We start from the raw sequence: 16,342 nt of genomic DNA, 5'->3' as shown, positions 1-16,342 counted from the left end.
CAATTTATTGTAAGTCAAGTCAGGCAGGATATAATAGTTAATTCTGCCACCTTTCTTTCAAGCTTGAAACACTTTGGAGGATTAGACTCTAGGGACCCGAGATTTTCCAGTGACAATTTGTTTCATTGAGCTCTTTATTATATCAAGGGAACTGTCGTAGGTCACTCTTGATTTATTGGTGAGAAGACTGGATGGTCAAGGGACCCCATTCTACTTACTGTTTGCTCGGAGCCGGCATAGAACCCTTCATTTTCCCCACCAGATAAGAACATTCATCAGAGAACTTAACCTGATTAAAGCTGAGGAAGTTGCTGAGGCCGCTGACCTGTATGCTGAGGCTCACAATTCCTATAAAGACCTAAAGGGATCGAACCCTAAGGGCAAGGGTTCATCAGATCTTCAGAAATCAAAGCTTCTAGTGGAAAGTAAAATGACTTCTTTTATTCCTGTTTGTCATTTGTGTGGTGTTAAGGGACATAAATGTCCCAATTGTCCTTCTAAGAAGGTCCAAAAAGTTGGAAGATGTTTTAAAGACTGTAATGACCAGGCACCCTTCTGTTCAGGAACAGTTAATGGACTTAATGTATCTACCATTTTATGAGACACAGGATGCACATGTATAGTCATTTCTGATAAGCTGTTCCTTAATCTTAAAGAAACTCATTCCTCTGCTATACTTTCAGACTGCTTGGGCCATACAGACACTTTTCCTACCATCCGTTGTTACATTAGGTCTAAATGGTTCACAGGTTGGTCTGAAGCCGTACTAGCTCCCATCACTTCTTGCTCCGTACTAATAGGTAATGTAAAAGGTGCCATTCTTCCTTCTGAGGTTGACCTTTCATCACCAAAGATGGACATAAGTGTTTCAGATCCTCTTCCTGTAGAGCCAGAGAAGCCCCTCGAAAGTTCAGATGAGACAATGTCTCGTGAGATTCATGTGGGATTAAAAACCAGTGATGCTACTTTCGAAAGCGAGGTAGTAGGATCACCGGTTCACTTGTTAGATGAAAGTGAAGATATCACCTCCGATACCATAAATGTCTTGACTAGGGCTCAGACCAAAACCCAGGCTTCTCCTACTGTCCATCCTTTGATTTTCCCTGACTTTAAGCCTTTAGATATATCGAAGGACTCCTTTGTCAATTTACAACGTAATTGCCCTTCTCTTCAGAATTGCCATAATGCCGTTAAACAAAATCAAGTTATCCAAAGGAAAAACTTTTCATATAAATTTGAATATATAAAAGGTATCTTGTACAAGTCAGTATTCAAATTAAATTCAGATGAGATAGACTATTCCATCTTAGTTGTTCCAAGTCAATGCAGAGAGACTGTTCTTAAAATGGCTCATGACCTGCCAGTGGCCGGACATTTCTCGCATTGTAAAACCTTAAATAAAATTAGGGAAACCTATTTTTGGCCAAAAATGTCCTCAGATGTCACTACCTATAGTAGATCGTGTAAAGTTTGCCACTGTCATCCTCCCGAGGTACCAGGCGAGTACCTATGGTCAAAATGCCAGTCTTTACGGTACCCTTTGAAAGAGTAGCTATTGACATCATTGGTCCTTTATCTCCACTTTCATCTGGGGGACATAGATATATATTAACATTAGTTGATTATGCTTCGAGTTTCCCTGAAGCCGTACCCTTAAAGACCATAACTACTACAGAGGTGGCTGAAGCACTTTTGTCCATCTTCTCCAGAGTGGGCATTTCTAGAGAAATTTTGTCTGACTGTGGGACACAATTCACATTGGACTTAATGCAATATCTCTACCAACTTCTGTGAGTGAAGCCTCTCTTCACCACACCCTATCATCCCAGCTGTAATGGGAGGATTGAGCGCCAGCATTCGATTCTCAAGTCCATTTTAAGGAAACTTTGCTCCCTTAAACCTAAGGAGTGGCATCGTTACCTACTCTGTGCTTTGTTTGCCATGAGGGAAGTTCCCAGTGACTCCTTGGGGTTTTCACCTTTTGAACTTCTCTATGGTAGACAGGCCAGAGGTCCATTGTCCATCCTTCATGACTTATGGACTAATGAGGAGGTAAATGCTGAGGTTCAGTCTTCTTACCAGTTTCTCCTTGACCTTAGATCCAAACTTGAGGAGACCTCTGACATAGTTTTGAAAAACCTAAGCTTGTTAATGGACCAGTACAAAACCTATTTTGATTCCAAAAGTCAGAGGAGAAGTTTTAAAGTAGGGGATGAAGTTCTGGTACTTTTGCCTATCAAGTCAAATAAATTATTAGTAGCATGGAAAGGTCCATATAAAGTATTAAAAATTTGTGGGAAAGTTGACTACCTCATAGAAGTCAAGGGGAAACCTAAGCTTTATCATATCAACATCCTTAAGAAATATTACCGAAGAAATTCGGTTAACTGCCTTAATAATTTGACTTAGTTTTTCCACACGAACTTGATAAGACAACTGAAGAATGTAAGGTGTGTGTAATTGACACCTCTAACTTAGACTATGATGAAGAACTACATGACTTTGTGACTCTTGACCACTCGGGCACAACCAACATTAATATTAATGGATCTTTGGATGACCATAAGAGACATGAACTACTTCAATGTGTGAGCAACTTTTTAGACGTCTTTACTGATATTCCAGGTGTTACCTCCACGGCAGTCCATAAGATTGACTTATTGACGGACAATCCGATCAAATGGAAATTATACCCAGTTCCAGTTCACCTTAGGGATGCATTTGACCGAGAGGTAGACAAATTATTAAAACTAAAGATCACTGAGCCTTCAGTATCTGCATATTGCTCACCAGTAGTCATGGTTAAGAAGGAGGATAATTCATACAGACTTGCTATTGACTTCAGAGGCCTTAATGCTATCACTCGGTGGGATGCTGAGCCTATGCCCTTAATAGATAGCGATCTACACAAATTTTATGACGCTTCCTTCTTTTCGGAGATTGATATTGCACAGGCATATCATCAAGTAATGTTAGATCCTTCTTCTAAGCCATACACCTCTTTTCCTACACACCAAGGACTGATGGAGTATAGAACTATGCCCTTCGGTTTGGTAACTGCCTGTGCTACCTACGTGAGACTGATGAGGAGGGTCTTGGGTAATATGCCAAATGTTTCAGTTTATTTTGATAACATTTACGTAATGACATCCACGTGGGGCGAACATATCCAAACATTAACATCAGTTTTACGTAGGTTACGCTCACATGGCCTCACTGCCAAGCCGAAGAAATGCTTCCTTGTGTATAACAAGATTAGATATCTTGGACTGATACTTTCTAATAACTCCCTGCAGCCTCTCCCCAGTAAGATCAAAGCTTTATTGGAATTTAAATTACCCAAAACCAAGAAGCTCATGCGTAGCTCTCTTGGTTCTGTAAACTTTTATGCACGGTTTATCCCGAACCTTACTGATCTTACAGGCATCTTATCCGACTTCCTTAAAAAGTCTGTGAAGGAACCTCTTGAACTTTCCGATGTAGCTCGGGAAAAGTTTAATGAGATTAAAAATATCTACTTAAGATTCCAGATATTAATAAAACATTTTGTTTAAGAACTGATGCCTCCAATACTGGCTTAGGTGCAGTGTTACTACAATACCATGATGGTACTCCCTTCCCTGTATGCTTCCTAAGCCGGAAACTCCTTCCCGCCGAAACGAGATACTCCACCATAGAAAAGGAATGTTTGGCTCTTGTGTGGGGTATCTCAAAGCTTAAATTTTATCTACTGGGAAAAGAATTCATTTTAGAGATGGACCACAAGCCTTTGATATACCTAGAAACTTTTAAATGAGCCAACAGTCGCCTCTTGAGGTGGACATTGGCACTCCAAGCTTTTAAGTTCCATATTGTGTACAGTGGACCCCCGCATAGCGACCTTAATCCGTGCAAGAGGGCTGGTTGTTATGCGAAATGTTCGGTATGCGAATGAATTTTCCCCATAAGAAATAATGGAAATCAAATTAATCCGTGCAAGACACCCAAAAGTATGAAAAAAAAATTTTTACCACATGAAATATACATTTTCCTACACACAAAGAGAAGGATACATGCACAATAGTAGAGTAGTACATGCACAATATATATTGTGCATGTACTACTCTACTAAATGAAGAATAAATGACACTTACCTTTATTGAAGATGCAGCAATGACTGATGAGACACTGTGTCCTGGGAGTGCCTTTTCCTCCTGAGTACTATAGGTCCTGTTTGGTATTTTCTTCCAGAACAGGCCTTATCACACTGTGTATGCCACTACGATTCTTAAATCTCTCAAACCAACCTTTGCTGGCTCTAAATTCACCAATATGAGCACTAGTTCCAGGCATTTTCCCTGTTCACCTGGGTGTTAGTCGACTGGTGTGGGTTGCATCCTGGGAGACAAGATTAAGGACCCCAATGGAAATAAGTTAGACAGTCTTCGATGACACTGACTTTTTTGGGTTATCCTGGGTGGAAAATCCTCTGGGGTTAATTGTTTCTTGGTATTCTCAATAAGCCACACCAACAACGGTGGTACAGCAGCAGCAGCAGCTGACGGTGGTACAGCAGCAACAGACGATGCTACAGCAGCAACAGACGATGCTACAGCAGCAGCAGACGATGCTACAGCAGCAACTGATGATGTTACAGCAGCAGCAGACGATGCTACAGCAGCAGCAGCAGCAGACGATGCTACAGCAGCAGCAGCAGCTGACGGTGGTACAGCAGCAACAGACGATGCTACAGCAGCAACAGACGATGCTACAGCAGCAGCAGACGATGCTACAGCAGCAGCAGACGATGCTACAGCAGCAGCAGATGATGCTACAGCAGCAGCAGACGATGCTACAACAGCAGCAGACGATGCTACAGCAGCAGCAGATGATGCTACAGCAGCAGCAGACGGTACTACAGCAGCAGCAGCAGCTGACGGTGGTACAGCAGCAGCAGCTGACAGTGCAGCAGCAGCTGACAGTGCAGCAGCAGCTGACAGTGCAGCAGCAGCTGATGGTGGTACAGCAGCAGCAGCAGCTGTACCATCAATAGTAGCGATGGTTGATTGGGGTTTATTATACAACCTGGCCAGCTCGGAGACAAGCACTCCACTTTCATACTTATCAATGATCTTTTTCTCCATAGTAATTCTCACCCTTATTGCTGTAGGGTTGGCACTAGAAGCTTTCTTGGGGCCCATGGTCACTTATTTTCCAGAAAAAATCACCAAAAACACTGTAATAATACGAAATGTTCCGATTGTATGCTTGGATGTTACCGTGGAGGCTGGCTGGTAAACAATGCCACCGGCGGAACATGTGAGCGTGGCTCAGGCCGCACATTGGACGCGTCTCGGACGAAGGGCGGTGAGCGGGTTTTTGGGCGGTATGCAAGGCAAAATTTTTGCGATCAAAGCGTCCGGTATGCAGATTGTACGGTATGCGATGCGTCCGGTATGCGGGGGTCCACTGTATATCAATGGTTCATCCAATTATTTCTCTGACTGGTTAAGTCGTGACAGTCAGTAGATTTGTTGTCTTATGCGACTTCCACGTGTTAGAACTTTTTCCTCGCTTACTCTTCTTATACTCCTTGACTATAAGTCTTAGTATGGGGGAGTGTGAGGGAAAAGTTCAATAGGTAGGAATAGCGAGGGAGTATATAGTAACAATAGTTTCATTGCCGGCTACTTGTTAAGGTAGGGTAAGTCCAGCTCCCGCTATTCCCCCCTCTTTTTCCCCCTCCCCGAAAGTGATAGTTTGATTGCCGGCTGCTTGTTAAGGTAGGGTCAGTCTAGCTCCCGCTATCCCTTCCCCTCCCTCTTCCCCCCCCCCCCGAAAGGTGACGTGTGGGGCTCCGGCCAAACAGTAATCACTCGACTCACAGCTCCCAGCACTACTGTAAGTACATGCCTGTTCATATTCTAGTGGACTTATTGGTTGAAAGCTTCACTTTTGACCAATAATAAACTTAGTCCTTTCAGTCTTGCTCTGTTAAATGTCTTAATAGTCACCACGTCTTTTAGGTATTGTACTTATCATGGAGAGTGATTTCTTAAGCAGTAGGTAACCTGTCTCTCTTTCCAGCTTGAAATGACAGAATGGGTCACCTGCCAACCAACGAGCAGAATTGAAGGAGACGGACTAACGTTCTGGGACGTCCCATTTTTGATCCACTTACCTGTTTGTGTATGCAAGTAGCAGGATATAACCCCTCATCATTGCAGTGGTAAAGAACCTGCTTTCCTGTCATCTGGATGGATTATTGGCAGCTATAAAATCTGTGAAGAACGAGCCGGTGGGTTGTCACCAACACCTGCGACCCCCCCCCCCCCATCATCAGCAACGGCTATGATTTCAACAACACGCAGTGTCACCAACACCAGACACCCAAGTTTTATATATATATATTAGCGTTGAATTCAGTTATCATTTATATTTTTCATTTTTCATTTTCTTTAATGTAGGATTAATATTTCATATTTATGTGTTTTATATTTTATATTTTCTAAATAATAAAGTGTTTATGTTTGTCAGTTTTTATTCTTTTTCTATGCATTAATTTTCCTGAGGAGGAGCCAGCCTTAGTAATACTGACTGAAGTTGTTACAGGGCTGAGTAAGCCTTCACAGTCGCGGTCACTTTCTTTTTAATCCCTTCCCACCCTTCCATACCTCTCTATATAATGTCAGTTTTCATTAATTTGGGCATTAAACATGTTATTCCAGCACCTATCACCCTTCTTCCAATGATATTGTCGAGAGGACAGACAGAACTTTGAAAGAAAAGCTTGCAAAGGTTTCAAGATGAATCTTTAAATACCAAGCTCTGTAGGTTTTAATTTAATAACTGAAGAACTGTTCACCCATCTATAGGCAAGACCCCACTTGAATTAATGTTTAGCAGAAAGTTTAGTCCCTAGGTAGTAGGTTGGTAGACAGCAACCACCCAGGGAGGTACTACCGTCCTGCCAAGTGAGTGCAAAACGAAAGCCTGTAATTGTTTTACATGATGGTAGGATTGCTGGTGTCCTTTTTTCTGTCTCATGAACATGCAAGATTTCAGTTACGTCTTGCTAATTCTACTTACACTTAGGTCACACTACACATACATGTACAAGCATATATATATATACACACCCCTCTGGTTTTTCTTCTATTTTCTTTCTAGTTCTTATTCTTGTTTATTTCCTCTTATCTCCATGGGGAAGTGGAACCGAATTCTTCCTCCGTAAGTCATGCGTGTTGTAAGAGGAGACTAAAATGCCAGGAACAAGGGGCTAGTAACCTCTTCTCCTGTATATATTACTAAATGTAAAAGGAGAAACTTTCGTTTTTCCTTTTGGGCCACCCCACCTTGGTGGGATACGGCCGGTGTGTTGAAAGAAAGAAAGAAGAAAGTTTAGTTACCTAGGCATAAGTCAAACTTGAATTTTGCAAAGATAATTCTTTCAATCAACTGGCTGAGGGTCTGCTTAGGAAGAATGTACAAAATTTTCAGGTTGGTTATGTTATGTATACAAAAAAGTTTGAAAGGGGTTAGGACAGGGGGTAGAAAGTAAAATTCTCGAGGTTTTGGTATTAGTAATTATAAGATTCAAGCTGGAAACATGGCAAAGTAAAGACAGGCAGATTAGTAAATCTTGCATGGGTTATGGATAATTATGAACAATCATCTGATCGTCATGTGCCATCATGAGCTGTTACACCTGAACCTGAACCTGAACCTCCTTCCAAAAAGCTGCCTATATCTGTCTCAGAAGTAGTTACTGGGGTTGAAGACACTAATGAATTGGTGCAGAATAATTTGGAGCTAGTACTAGATTAAGTGTGGGTAGTAATAGTAACAAAGGTGGAAGGGAAGATTCTTGCAGCAGTGCAGATTCCCTAATTCCACCTCTTAGACATTCAGAAAGGTTACTAAAGCCACCAGGCAGGCTGGACTGTAATCATGGTTGTTTTCAATATCAAGCTTGTGCTGTTTTATATGGTATTATAACCAAAGAAATTTAACTTGGAAGGAATGTTAGATATTTAGAAGTGAATGTAATCCTATAGCACAGGGCTAAAGAATAACCTGTTAGGGTATCAGATCATTTAACCCTTTGAGGGTCGACAGGCCCTCTCCGAAACTCGTTCTCAGGGTCGGCCAAATTTAAAAAAAAAAAAAAAATTATTTTCTCTTATGAAAAGATAGAGAATCTTTTCCCGATCATAAGGACACCAAAAGTTTGAAATTTGATGGAAAACTTACAGGATTATGCTCTCGCAAAGTTAGCGGTCTCGGCGATGTTTACGCATCGGCGATTTTGCCCACTTTGAGCCCCATTTTCGGCCAATTCCACTGTACTAGTCGACAAAAAACATGAATATTTCGCTAGAACTCCATTTTTTCTATCGAATGGGTGCAAGAAACCACCCATTTATGAAATTCAACTATCCAGTACAGTGGTCAGAATTTAGCAATTTTGCCAATTTCACACAAATTTCAAAAGATGCCAATTTCCGAACAGGGTCCCGAATAAACAAGAAAGACATTCCTGGCACTAAAATGACATTTCCTCTAGTCATTAGTCACGTCTCAAGGCCCCTCTTATATTCTTTTGCTTTCCACTTTGAATTTTTCTTCTCACAAAAAATATAAGATTTACTGTTATGCAGACTACTGCATTAGTGTAAAAAATGGTATAAATATTATTGGTGCACTTGTGAAAGAATATTAGACTCACCAGTTGACGTGTATTGGACGCTTGGCACGATTTGTTTACTTTTGAAATTTGGTAAAAATTGAACATTTCAAGGTACCTTTCATTGTAAAACCAGTCAAAATCATCTCAATTTCTGTAATATGTCTTCCATTCTATAAAATGAGACCAAGAAAACTAGAATACAACAATAAATACCATACGAAAATACAGTGCAAAGTTGCTGTTTTATTCCAAAAAAATGGTCAAAGTTTTTTTTTTCTCATTATGCACTGTGTGCTGCAGGATTTTTTTTAGACTGTGCACACTGACCACATAGACCCATTCTTTCATATGAAGGCCTACCAGCTTTCTCCCACTAGATTTGAGGGCGCTAGAATTTAGGCGTACTAGTACGTCAAAAACCCTGGGTCGTAAGCCGTACTAGTACGTCCGAAACCCTCAAAGGATTAAACTTTAGAGAGAGGTTTCAGTCTCCTACATGAAGGTTATTTGTGTATCTACTGTTGTTGCTACAGCAGTGTCTGCTAAGTAAAACAGGCAAGTTACCTCGCCCTTTTGGTTCTCCTTCAATCACAACAACATGCACTTCAGTTGCTAAAAATTATTGCTACCAGATTGTGAAGCAAATTATAATTTTTATACATTAAATTAATGCAGTACATATAAATATCAAAGATGTTTAGAGAGCAACCAATTTTCCCACGTTTCTCACATTATTTACCCATGATTTAACCCCTTAACTATCTAAACATAGATCTACGGAGTTACCACTAGCGCTCCAAACGTACATCAACACTTTATTTTTTCCTGCCTCCAAATTTGGCATGATTGGCCTGAGATGCCTCGTTAGTATAGAATGGGTCTTAACACTCAGTGTGCGCAGAATTAAAAAATCTGGGACCACTTGGTATTTTGTGGGAGCACCAGTTCAATTGAGAATCAGCTAGAGTAAAGAGCATGGCAAACACCAAGGATTCACTGATGTCATGTGGTATTAACACTCACCTTTTAAGAGGAAAGTGATGTTGACCCAGAGTTTAGTAGCTCTGAGATGGATGTGGTCACAAGTGGTCAAGGAAATATAAAAAACCTCAATAATAACCCATGTGCAACATCCTTTCAATTTGGATACCACCGGTAGTATCATCCTGCCAGATTGCCCTATAACCTAGTCCATAAGTAAAGAGAAACAATTCTGGAATGTGTGTAATACGTGTTCGGCATGCCGGCTGGCTGGGTGGCTGCTTGGCTGGCTGGCTGGGTGGCTGCTTGGCTGGCTGGCTGGGTGGCCAGTTGGCTGCATGGTTGGCTGGCCAGTTGGCTGGCTGGGTGGGTGGGTGACTGACTTTGACTGTTTCTATCTCTGTCTGTCTGTATCTCTGTCTGCCTCTATCTCTGTCTGTCTCTCTGTGTGTCTGTCTATCTCTGTCTCTGTCTATTTCTGTCTCTGTCTATTTCTGTCTCTGTCTATCTCTGTCTCTGTCTCACAGGTGCACATAAATACAGTTATTATACATAGTGTAAATTACCCAGGATAACCCAAAGCACTATACTGTGCTTGAAGATATAAGGCATAATAAGCATGACTGGCAAGTAATATATTTTCACTTGTTCAGGAATCAGATGTGACAACTCTGCATCATGTGTAATACCTGTTGGTTCATGAGACAGACATACAAACAGATACAGCCAAACAAAGAGACAGACATGTTTATGTGTAACAGTGAAAACAAATGAAGTAAGGGAGTGCAAAATCATCAAATGTCACTCACTGCTTCAAGGAGCTTCATATATACTCCAGCATATCTAAAACATTGCTGGGACCTATAAATACACCTACCATCCGACTTACGGCCAAGCTTGGTTCTGACCAACCGGTCGTAAGTCAAAATGGACGTAAGTCGAACCTTTGAAAATTGCCGACATACTGGGTAGGGCATAATGTCAAACTTTTCCTACATAAACTACCTACATAGTTCTGTAATGTAATGCACAATCACTATTTCATTCTTTTTACCATAATTTACTTCTATTGTTATATTTTAATTATTTATTTACTGTATATAATGTATACATGGTAGTAAGAGCCTTTCTTGCCACAATCTCCAGTGCAAAATTCAGACTTCATCTTAGGGGCTATGGTGAAATTTACTGTCCAGTTAGTACAATTAATACAGTATGATGCTGCTGATAGGACAGGGTTACTCAAACTGATGCTGCCTACATGACACATTGCCGCCGCGAGTATTGTCAAATATTGTACAGTGGTGTGCATCAGCCGGCCCAGTCCAGCTGCCAGATGCACGGTCGTAAGTCGAGTGGACATATGTCGAGCAGATCGTAAGTCAGATGGTAGGTGTACTTTGTATATATTTCTAGACAATAGTATGTGACCAAAGCAGGTGAAAATGTTCACCTGTCAGTGTGTTTGTGACTATTTGAATACTATTACAGTACCTAATATTAGTGTCAGAACAAAGATTGGCTATGAAATTAAAAGAACTACTACAAACTGTAATTATCAGAACATAAAAATAATACAACTAAAAAAACGAAAAAAAAGATAGAACGGGAACATTTCTGCAAGCGACAGGATTCCACGTTGCCGTCAGGTGAGCATCCAGAGCCAACTTCATGGTTTTATATCTCGGTAAGTACTGACCCTATTTTTTTTATCCTATTACATGTAATAGGATAAATAGGGAAGAGGAGCGATTGGTGGAATGATGATGTAAAGAGAGTAGTAAGGGAGAAAAAGTTAGCATATGAGAAGTTTTTACAAAGTAGAAGTGATGCAAGGAGGGAAGAGTATATGGAGAAAAAGAGAGAGGTTAAGAGAGTGGTGAAGCAATGTAAAAAGAGAACAAATGAGAGAGTGGGTGAGATGTTATCAACAAATTTTGTTGAAAATAAGAAAAAGTTTTGGAGTGAGATTAACAAGTTAAGGAAGCATAGAGAACAAATGGATTTGTCAGTTAAAAATAAGAGAGGAGAGTTATTAAATGGAGAGTTAGAGGTATTGGGAAGATGGAGGGAATATTTTGAGGAATTGTTAAATGTTGATGAAGATAGGGAAGCTGTGATTTCGTGTATAGGGCAAGGAGGAATAACATCTTGTAGGAGTGAGGAAGAGCCAGTTGTGAGTGTGGGGGAAGTTCATGAGGCAGTAGGTAAAATGAAAGAGGGTAAGGCAGCCGGGATTGATGGGATAAAGATAGAAATGTTAAAAGCAGGTGGGGATATAGTTTTGGAGTGGTTGGTGCAATTATTTAATAAATGTATGGAAGAGGGTAAGGTACCCAGGGATTGGCAGAGAGCATGCATAGTTCCTTTGTATAAAGGCAAAGGGGACAAAAGAGAGTGCAAAAATTATAGGGGGATAAGTCTGTTGAGTATACCTGGTAAAGTGTATGATAGAGTTATTATTGAAAGAATTAAGAGTAAGACGGAGAATAGGATAGCAGATGAACAAGGAGGCTTTAGGAAAGGTAGGGGGTGTGTGGACCAGGTGTTTACAGTGAAACATAAGTGAACAGTATTTAGATAAGGCTAAAGAGGTCTTTGTGGCATTTATGGATTTGGAAAAGGCATATGACAGGGTGGATAGGGGGGCATGTGGCAGATGTTGCAGGTGTATGGTGTAGGAGGTAGGTTACTGAAAGCAGTGAAGAGTTTTTACGAGAATAGTGAGGCTCAAGTTAGAGTATGTAGGAAAGAGGGAAATTATTCCCCAGTAAAAGTAGGCCTTAGACAAGGATTTGTGATGTCACCGTGGTTGTTTAATATATTTATAGATGGGGTTGTAAGAGAAGTAAATGCGAGGGTCTTGGCGAGAGGCGTGGAGTTAAAAGATAAAGAATCACACATAAAGTGGGAGTTGTCACAGTTGCTCTTTGCTGATGACACTGTGCTCTTGGGAGATTCTGAAGAGAAGTTGCAGAGATTGGTGGATGAATTTGGTAGGGTGTGCAAAAGAAGAAAATTAAAAGTGAATACAGGAAAGAGTAAGGTTATGAGGATAACAAAAAGATTAGGTGATGAAAGATTGGATATCAGATTGGAGGGAGAGAGTATGGAGGAGGTGAATGTATTCAGATATTTGGGAATGGACGTGTCAGCGGATGGGTCTATGAAAGATGAGGTGAATCATAGAATTGATGAGGGGAAAAGGGTGAGTGGTGCACTTAGGAGTCTGTGGAGACAAAGAACTTTGTCCTTGGAGGCAAAGAGGGGAATGTATGAGAGTATAATTTTACCAATGCTCTTATATGGGTGTGAAGCATGGGTGATGAATGTTGCAGCGAGGAGAAGGCTGGAGGCAGTGGAGATGTCATGTCTGAGGGCAATGTGTGGTGTGAATATAATGCAGAGAATTTGTAGTTTGGAAGTTAGGAGGAGGTGCAGGATTACCAAAACTGTTGTCCAGAGGGCTGAGGAAGGGTTGTTGAGGTGGTTCGGACATGTAGAGAGAATGGAGCGAAACAGAGTGACTTCAAGAGTGTATCAGTCTGTAGTGGAAGGAAGGCGGGGTAGGAGTCGGCCTAGGAAAGGTTGGAGGGAGGGGGTAAAGGAGGTTTTGTGTGCGAGGGGCTTGGACTTCCAGCAGGCATGCGTGAGCGTGTTTGATAGGAGTGAATGGAGACAAATGGTTTTTAATACTTGACGTGCTGTTGGAGTGTGAGCAAAGTAACATTTATGAAGGGATTCAGGGAAACCGGCAGGCTGGACTTGAGTCCTGGAGATGGGAAGTACAGTGCCTGCACTCTGAAGGAGGGGTGTTAATGTTGCAGTTTAAAAACTGTAGTGTAAAGCACCCTTCTGGCAAGACAGTGATGGAGTGAATGATGGTGAAAGTTTTTCTTTTTCGGGCCACCCTGCCTTGGTGGGAATCGGCCAGTGTGATAATAAAAAAAAAAAATGTAGAAAAAATGCCCTCTTCATTAAAAAAAAAAAAAAATATTCAGAATGCTGGGCGAGAGAATGTAGATCTATGTCTGGACAGTTAAGGGGTTAATTTTACATGCCAATTTTCAGAAACTTAACCCCCCGCACTAAATAAGGGACTACTGTAACAATACAAATAATAGTAATCCATGAACATTAAATAAATGATAATAACTCACCTTCCCTAACATTCGTCCAATAAAATAATAATGTGTCTGGTAGTCTTCAGCTATATGATGTGCTCCAGGGTTTGGGTAAAGAGTGTTCTCTCGGGTCAAAAGAAAGAAGCCTCGAGTTGGGTCAAAGGCAGTCTTTAGCAATTCAGATAAAAATTCTCGGAATATTCCACCTCCATCAATTCCAACTTCATCTAAACCTACAGCATTCATGAGACGAACTCTCATGCGCAATCGGAGATTGGGTTCTGAAAAAATGACATTGCAGTACTGATCAAACGATACTATGAAGCACAGTAAAAAAAAAAGGCTATCAAAATAGCCACACTATTATATTCATCAAAACTGCTCAACTGTTTAATACCACTCAGGAAAAGAAAAATCTCAGTTGTATATGTGTGACTAGCTTACCATTACTTGGGGACAATTTCTCAAAGGCATCTTCATAGATATGAGTTCTTCTTATAGATACACTTATCATTGGTCCTTCATTAAAATCTGCACGCATCTGACTCATGCTTCTGTTACTAGCAACCAAGGTGCTGAAGACTTGTGTGCGCGACTCAAAGGGAATGACAAATGGAAGTTCCTGTAAAATGGTGGCTCGACGCTGCTCTGTGATAGATAACGGTGGACCTTCAGTTTCTGTTGAGTAGAAGACAAACCCTTGTGAGAATATGCTCTCTAATAAACACTGGCTGGTCCAATTTCTTGGATGGAAAAGATAATAAAAAGTGCCTCCTATATGTATAATATTTTCTTAAATATTTCTGTAAATTAGTCATTATAATCCACACCTGAAAATGCCAGTGACATAACATTCATAACTCAATGACTGTTTATCTAATAAGAGAAGAATGACAAGTCCTTCCCTCCCGTTTACTGACCACATACTGCTCATACAATGACTAGATGTGAAGATGCTGACTGCTCCTCCTTAATGAACACTTCCATAATAAATTATTAAAAAATGTAAGGAAAGCTGTCATTATTAAAGAAGAATTTTTGCCTTCTGGAGCAGGTTACAGCAAAGTTGCATATTCACTGGTGCAGGCCAAAAAGATATTCCACATTAGCTTCAACAATATAGGTAGTAAGTTCATAGACAGCAATCGCCCAGGGAGGCACTACCATCCTACAAAGTGAGTGTAAAACAGAAACCTGTAATTGTTTTACATGATGGTAGGGTTGCAGGTGTCTTTTTTTCTTTCTCATATACAGTAGGGCCCCACTTATATGGCAGGTTAGGTTCCAGGCTACTGCCATAAAGCGGAAACCGACGTAAAGTGGAACATCTCTTTTTTCCACTTATAAATGCATACAAATACTAGATAACAATTTTACACTAACATATATTAAGTTAGTAAGTAAGTAAATTTATTCAAATATACACAAATGCAGTTACAAAGATTATCATGCATAGCAGCATATGTGTAAAGTACCTGGGATAACCCAAAAAAAAGTCAGACAGTATCAATTATTTCCTTTGGGGTTAGCAGTAGAGCTAGGCATTAAAAAAAAATAAAAAAGTAAAATACACATATAGTACACTCACTACTTACCTTAAAATACTTGTAGTCTTAATCTAGGGTGAGACAAGTAGTATTTATTGTAAGAAATCAAGTGTGGTATGTATGGTAGTCAGCCAGGCTACCACACCAGGCCACCCCTCCAGACATAATATTCTATAACATTAAGCATCCCAGAGTGATAAAATGCATATACAGTTCACTCATTACTTACCTTAAAATATTTGTAGTCTTAATGTAGGGTCAGAGGTGAGTAAACGAGATAAAACAAATAGATGAGAGAGAGAGAGAGAGAGAGAGAGAGAGAATGAGTACATGACAGAGGACACTCGTGGAGTTATGTAAACAAACCAGGCAAACCTGAGTTATGTAAACACACAAATTGTACACGTTTGGTTTGTGTACAAGTTACATTGTGTACAAGTTGTCTCTAGGTTGATACGATAGAATAAATAAAGAGGAACACTCCCTTTCTCATGTAACACAATTTTTTAGAAGAAATGACGCTCTGAGTGAAGGCATACGAAAGGAATGATTTTCTACAGTTACCCCCAGTAACACATTTTCTCTTATGTTGGACTAGAGAAAACAGTATTCTTGTCATCACTAGTACAAGTTGTCTGGCTCCCACATCTCATATTTATGTTTATTTATTCTACTGTGGGGTGTATTTATCATCTTCATATGTTATGTATCGTGTTTATTATATAATTTTGAAAAAATATCATAGCTGGATTAATAAAAATGTGTACATTAACGTAATATATAGAAGTATAAATAATAGAAGTCCTCAGGTTGTTCTTCAACTCTATATGTCCTTGGTTAGGCCTCATTTAGACTATGCCGCTCAGTTCTGATCACCGTATTACAGAATGGATATAAATGTTCTGGAAAACGTACAGAGGAGGATGACAAAGATGATCCCATGTATCAGAAATCTTCCCTATGAGGATAGACTGAGGGCCCTGAATCTGCACTCTCTCGAAAGGCATAGAATTAGGGGGGAT

General features: G+C 40.3%; 1 protein-coding gene across 6 annotated transcripts in view; it reads right to left on the bottom strand.

The window, feature by feature from the left end:
* Nucleotides 1–16,342, bottom strand: part of LOC128688738 (ubiquitin-protein ligase E3C) — a 401,351-nt gene that overhangs the window by 55,623 nt on the left and 329,386 nt on the right. For all 6 annotated transcript variants that reach the window (XM_070084672.1, XM_070084678.1, XM_070084673.1 and 3 more), the window contains 2 exons: nucleotides 14,218–14,451; nucleotides 13,810–14,054 (listed from right to left, as the gene is read on the bottom strand). In XM_070084672.1, coding sequence (XP_069940773.1) covers nucleotides 13,810–14,054; nucleotides 14,218–14,451 — 479 coding nt within the window. The remainder of the gene's footprint in view (nucleotides 1–13,809; nucleotides 14,055–14,217; nucleotides 14,452–16,342) is intronic.

The sequence above is a fragment of the Cherax quadricarinatus genome, chromosome 13 (genome assembly GCF_038502225.1).
Source record: "Cherax quadricarinatus isolate ZL_2023a chromosome 13, ASM3850222v1, whole genome shotgun sequence".
In the NCBI taxonomy this organism is placed as follows: domain Eukaryota; kingdom Metazoa; phylum Arthropoda; class Malacostraca; order Decapoda; family Parastacidae; genus Cherax; species Cherax quadricarinatus.
Note: the sequence above shows the minus strand (reverse complement) of the source record. Positions and strands in the feature narration are given on the sequence as shown.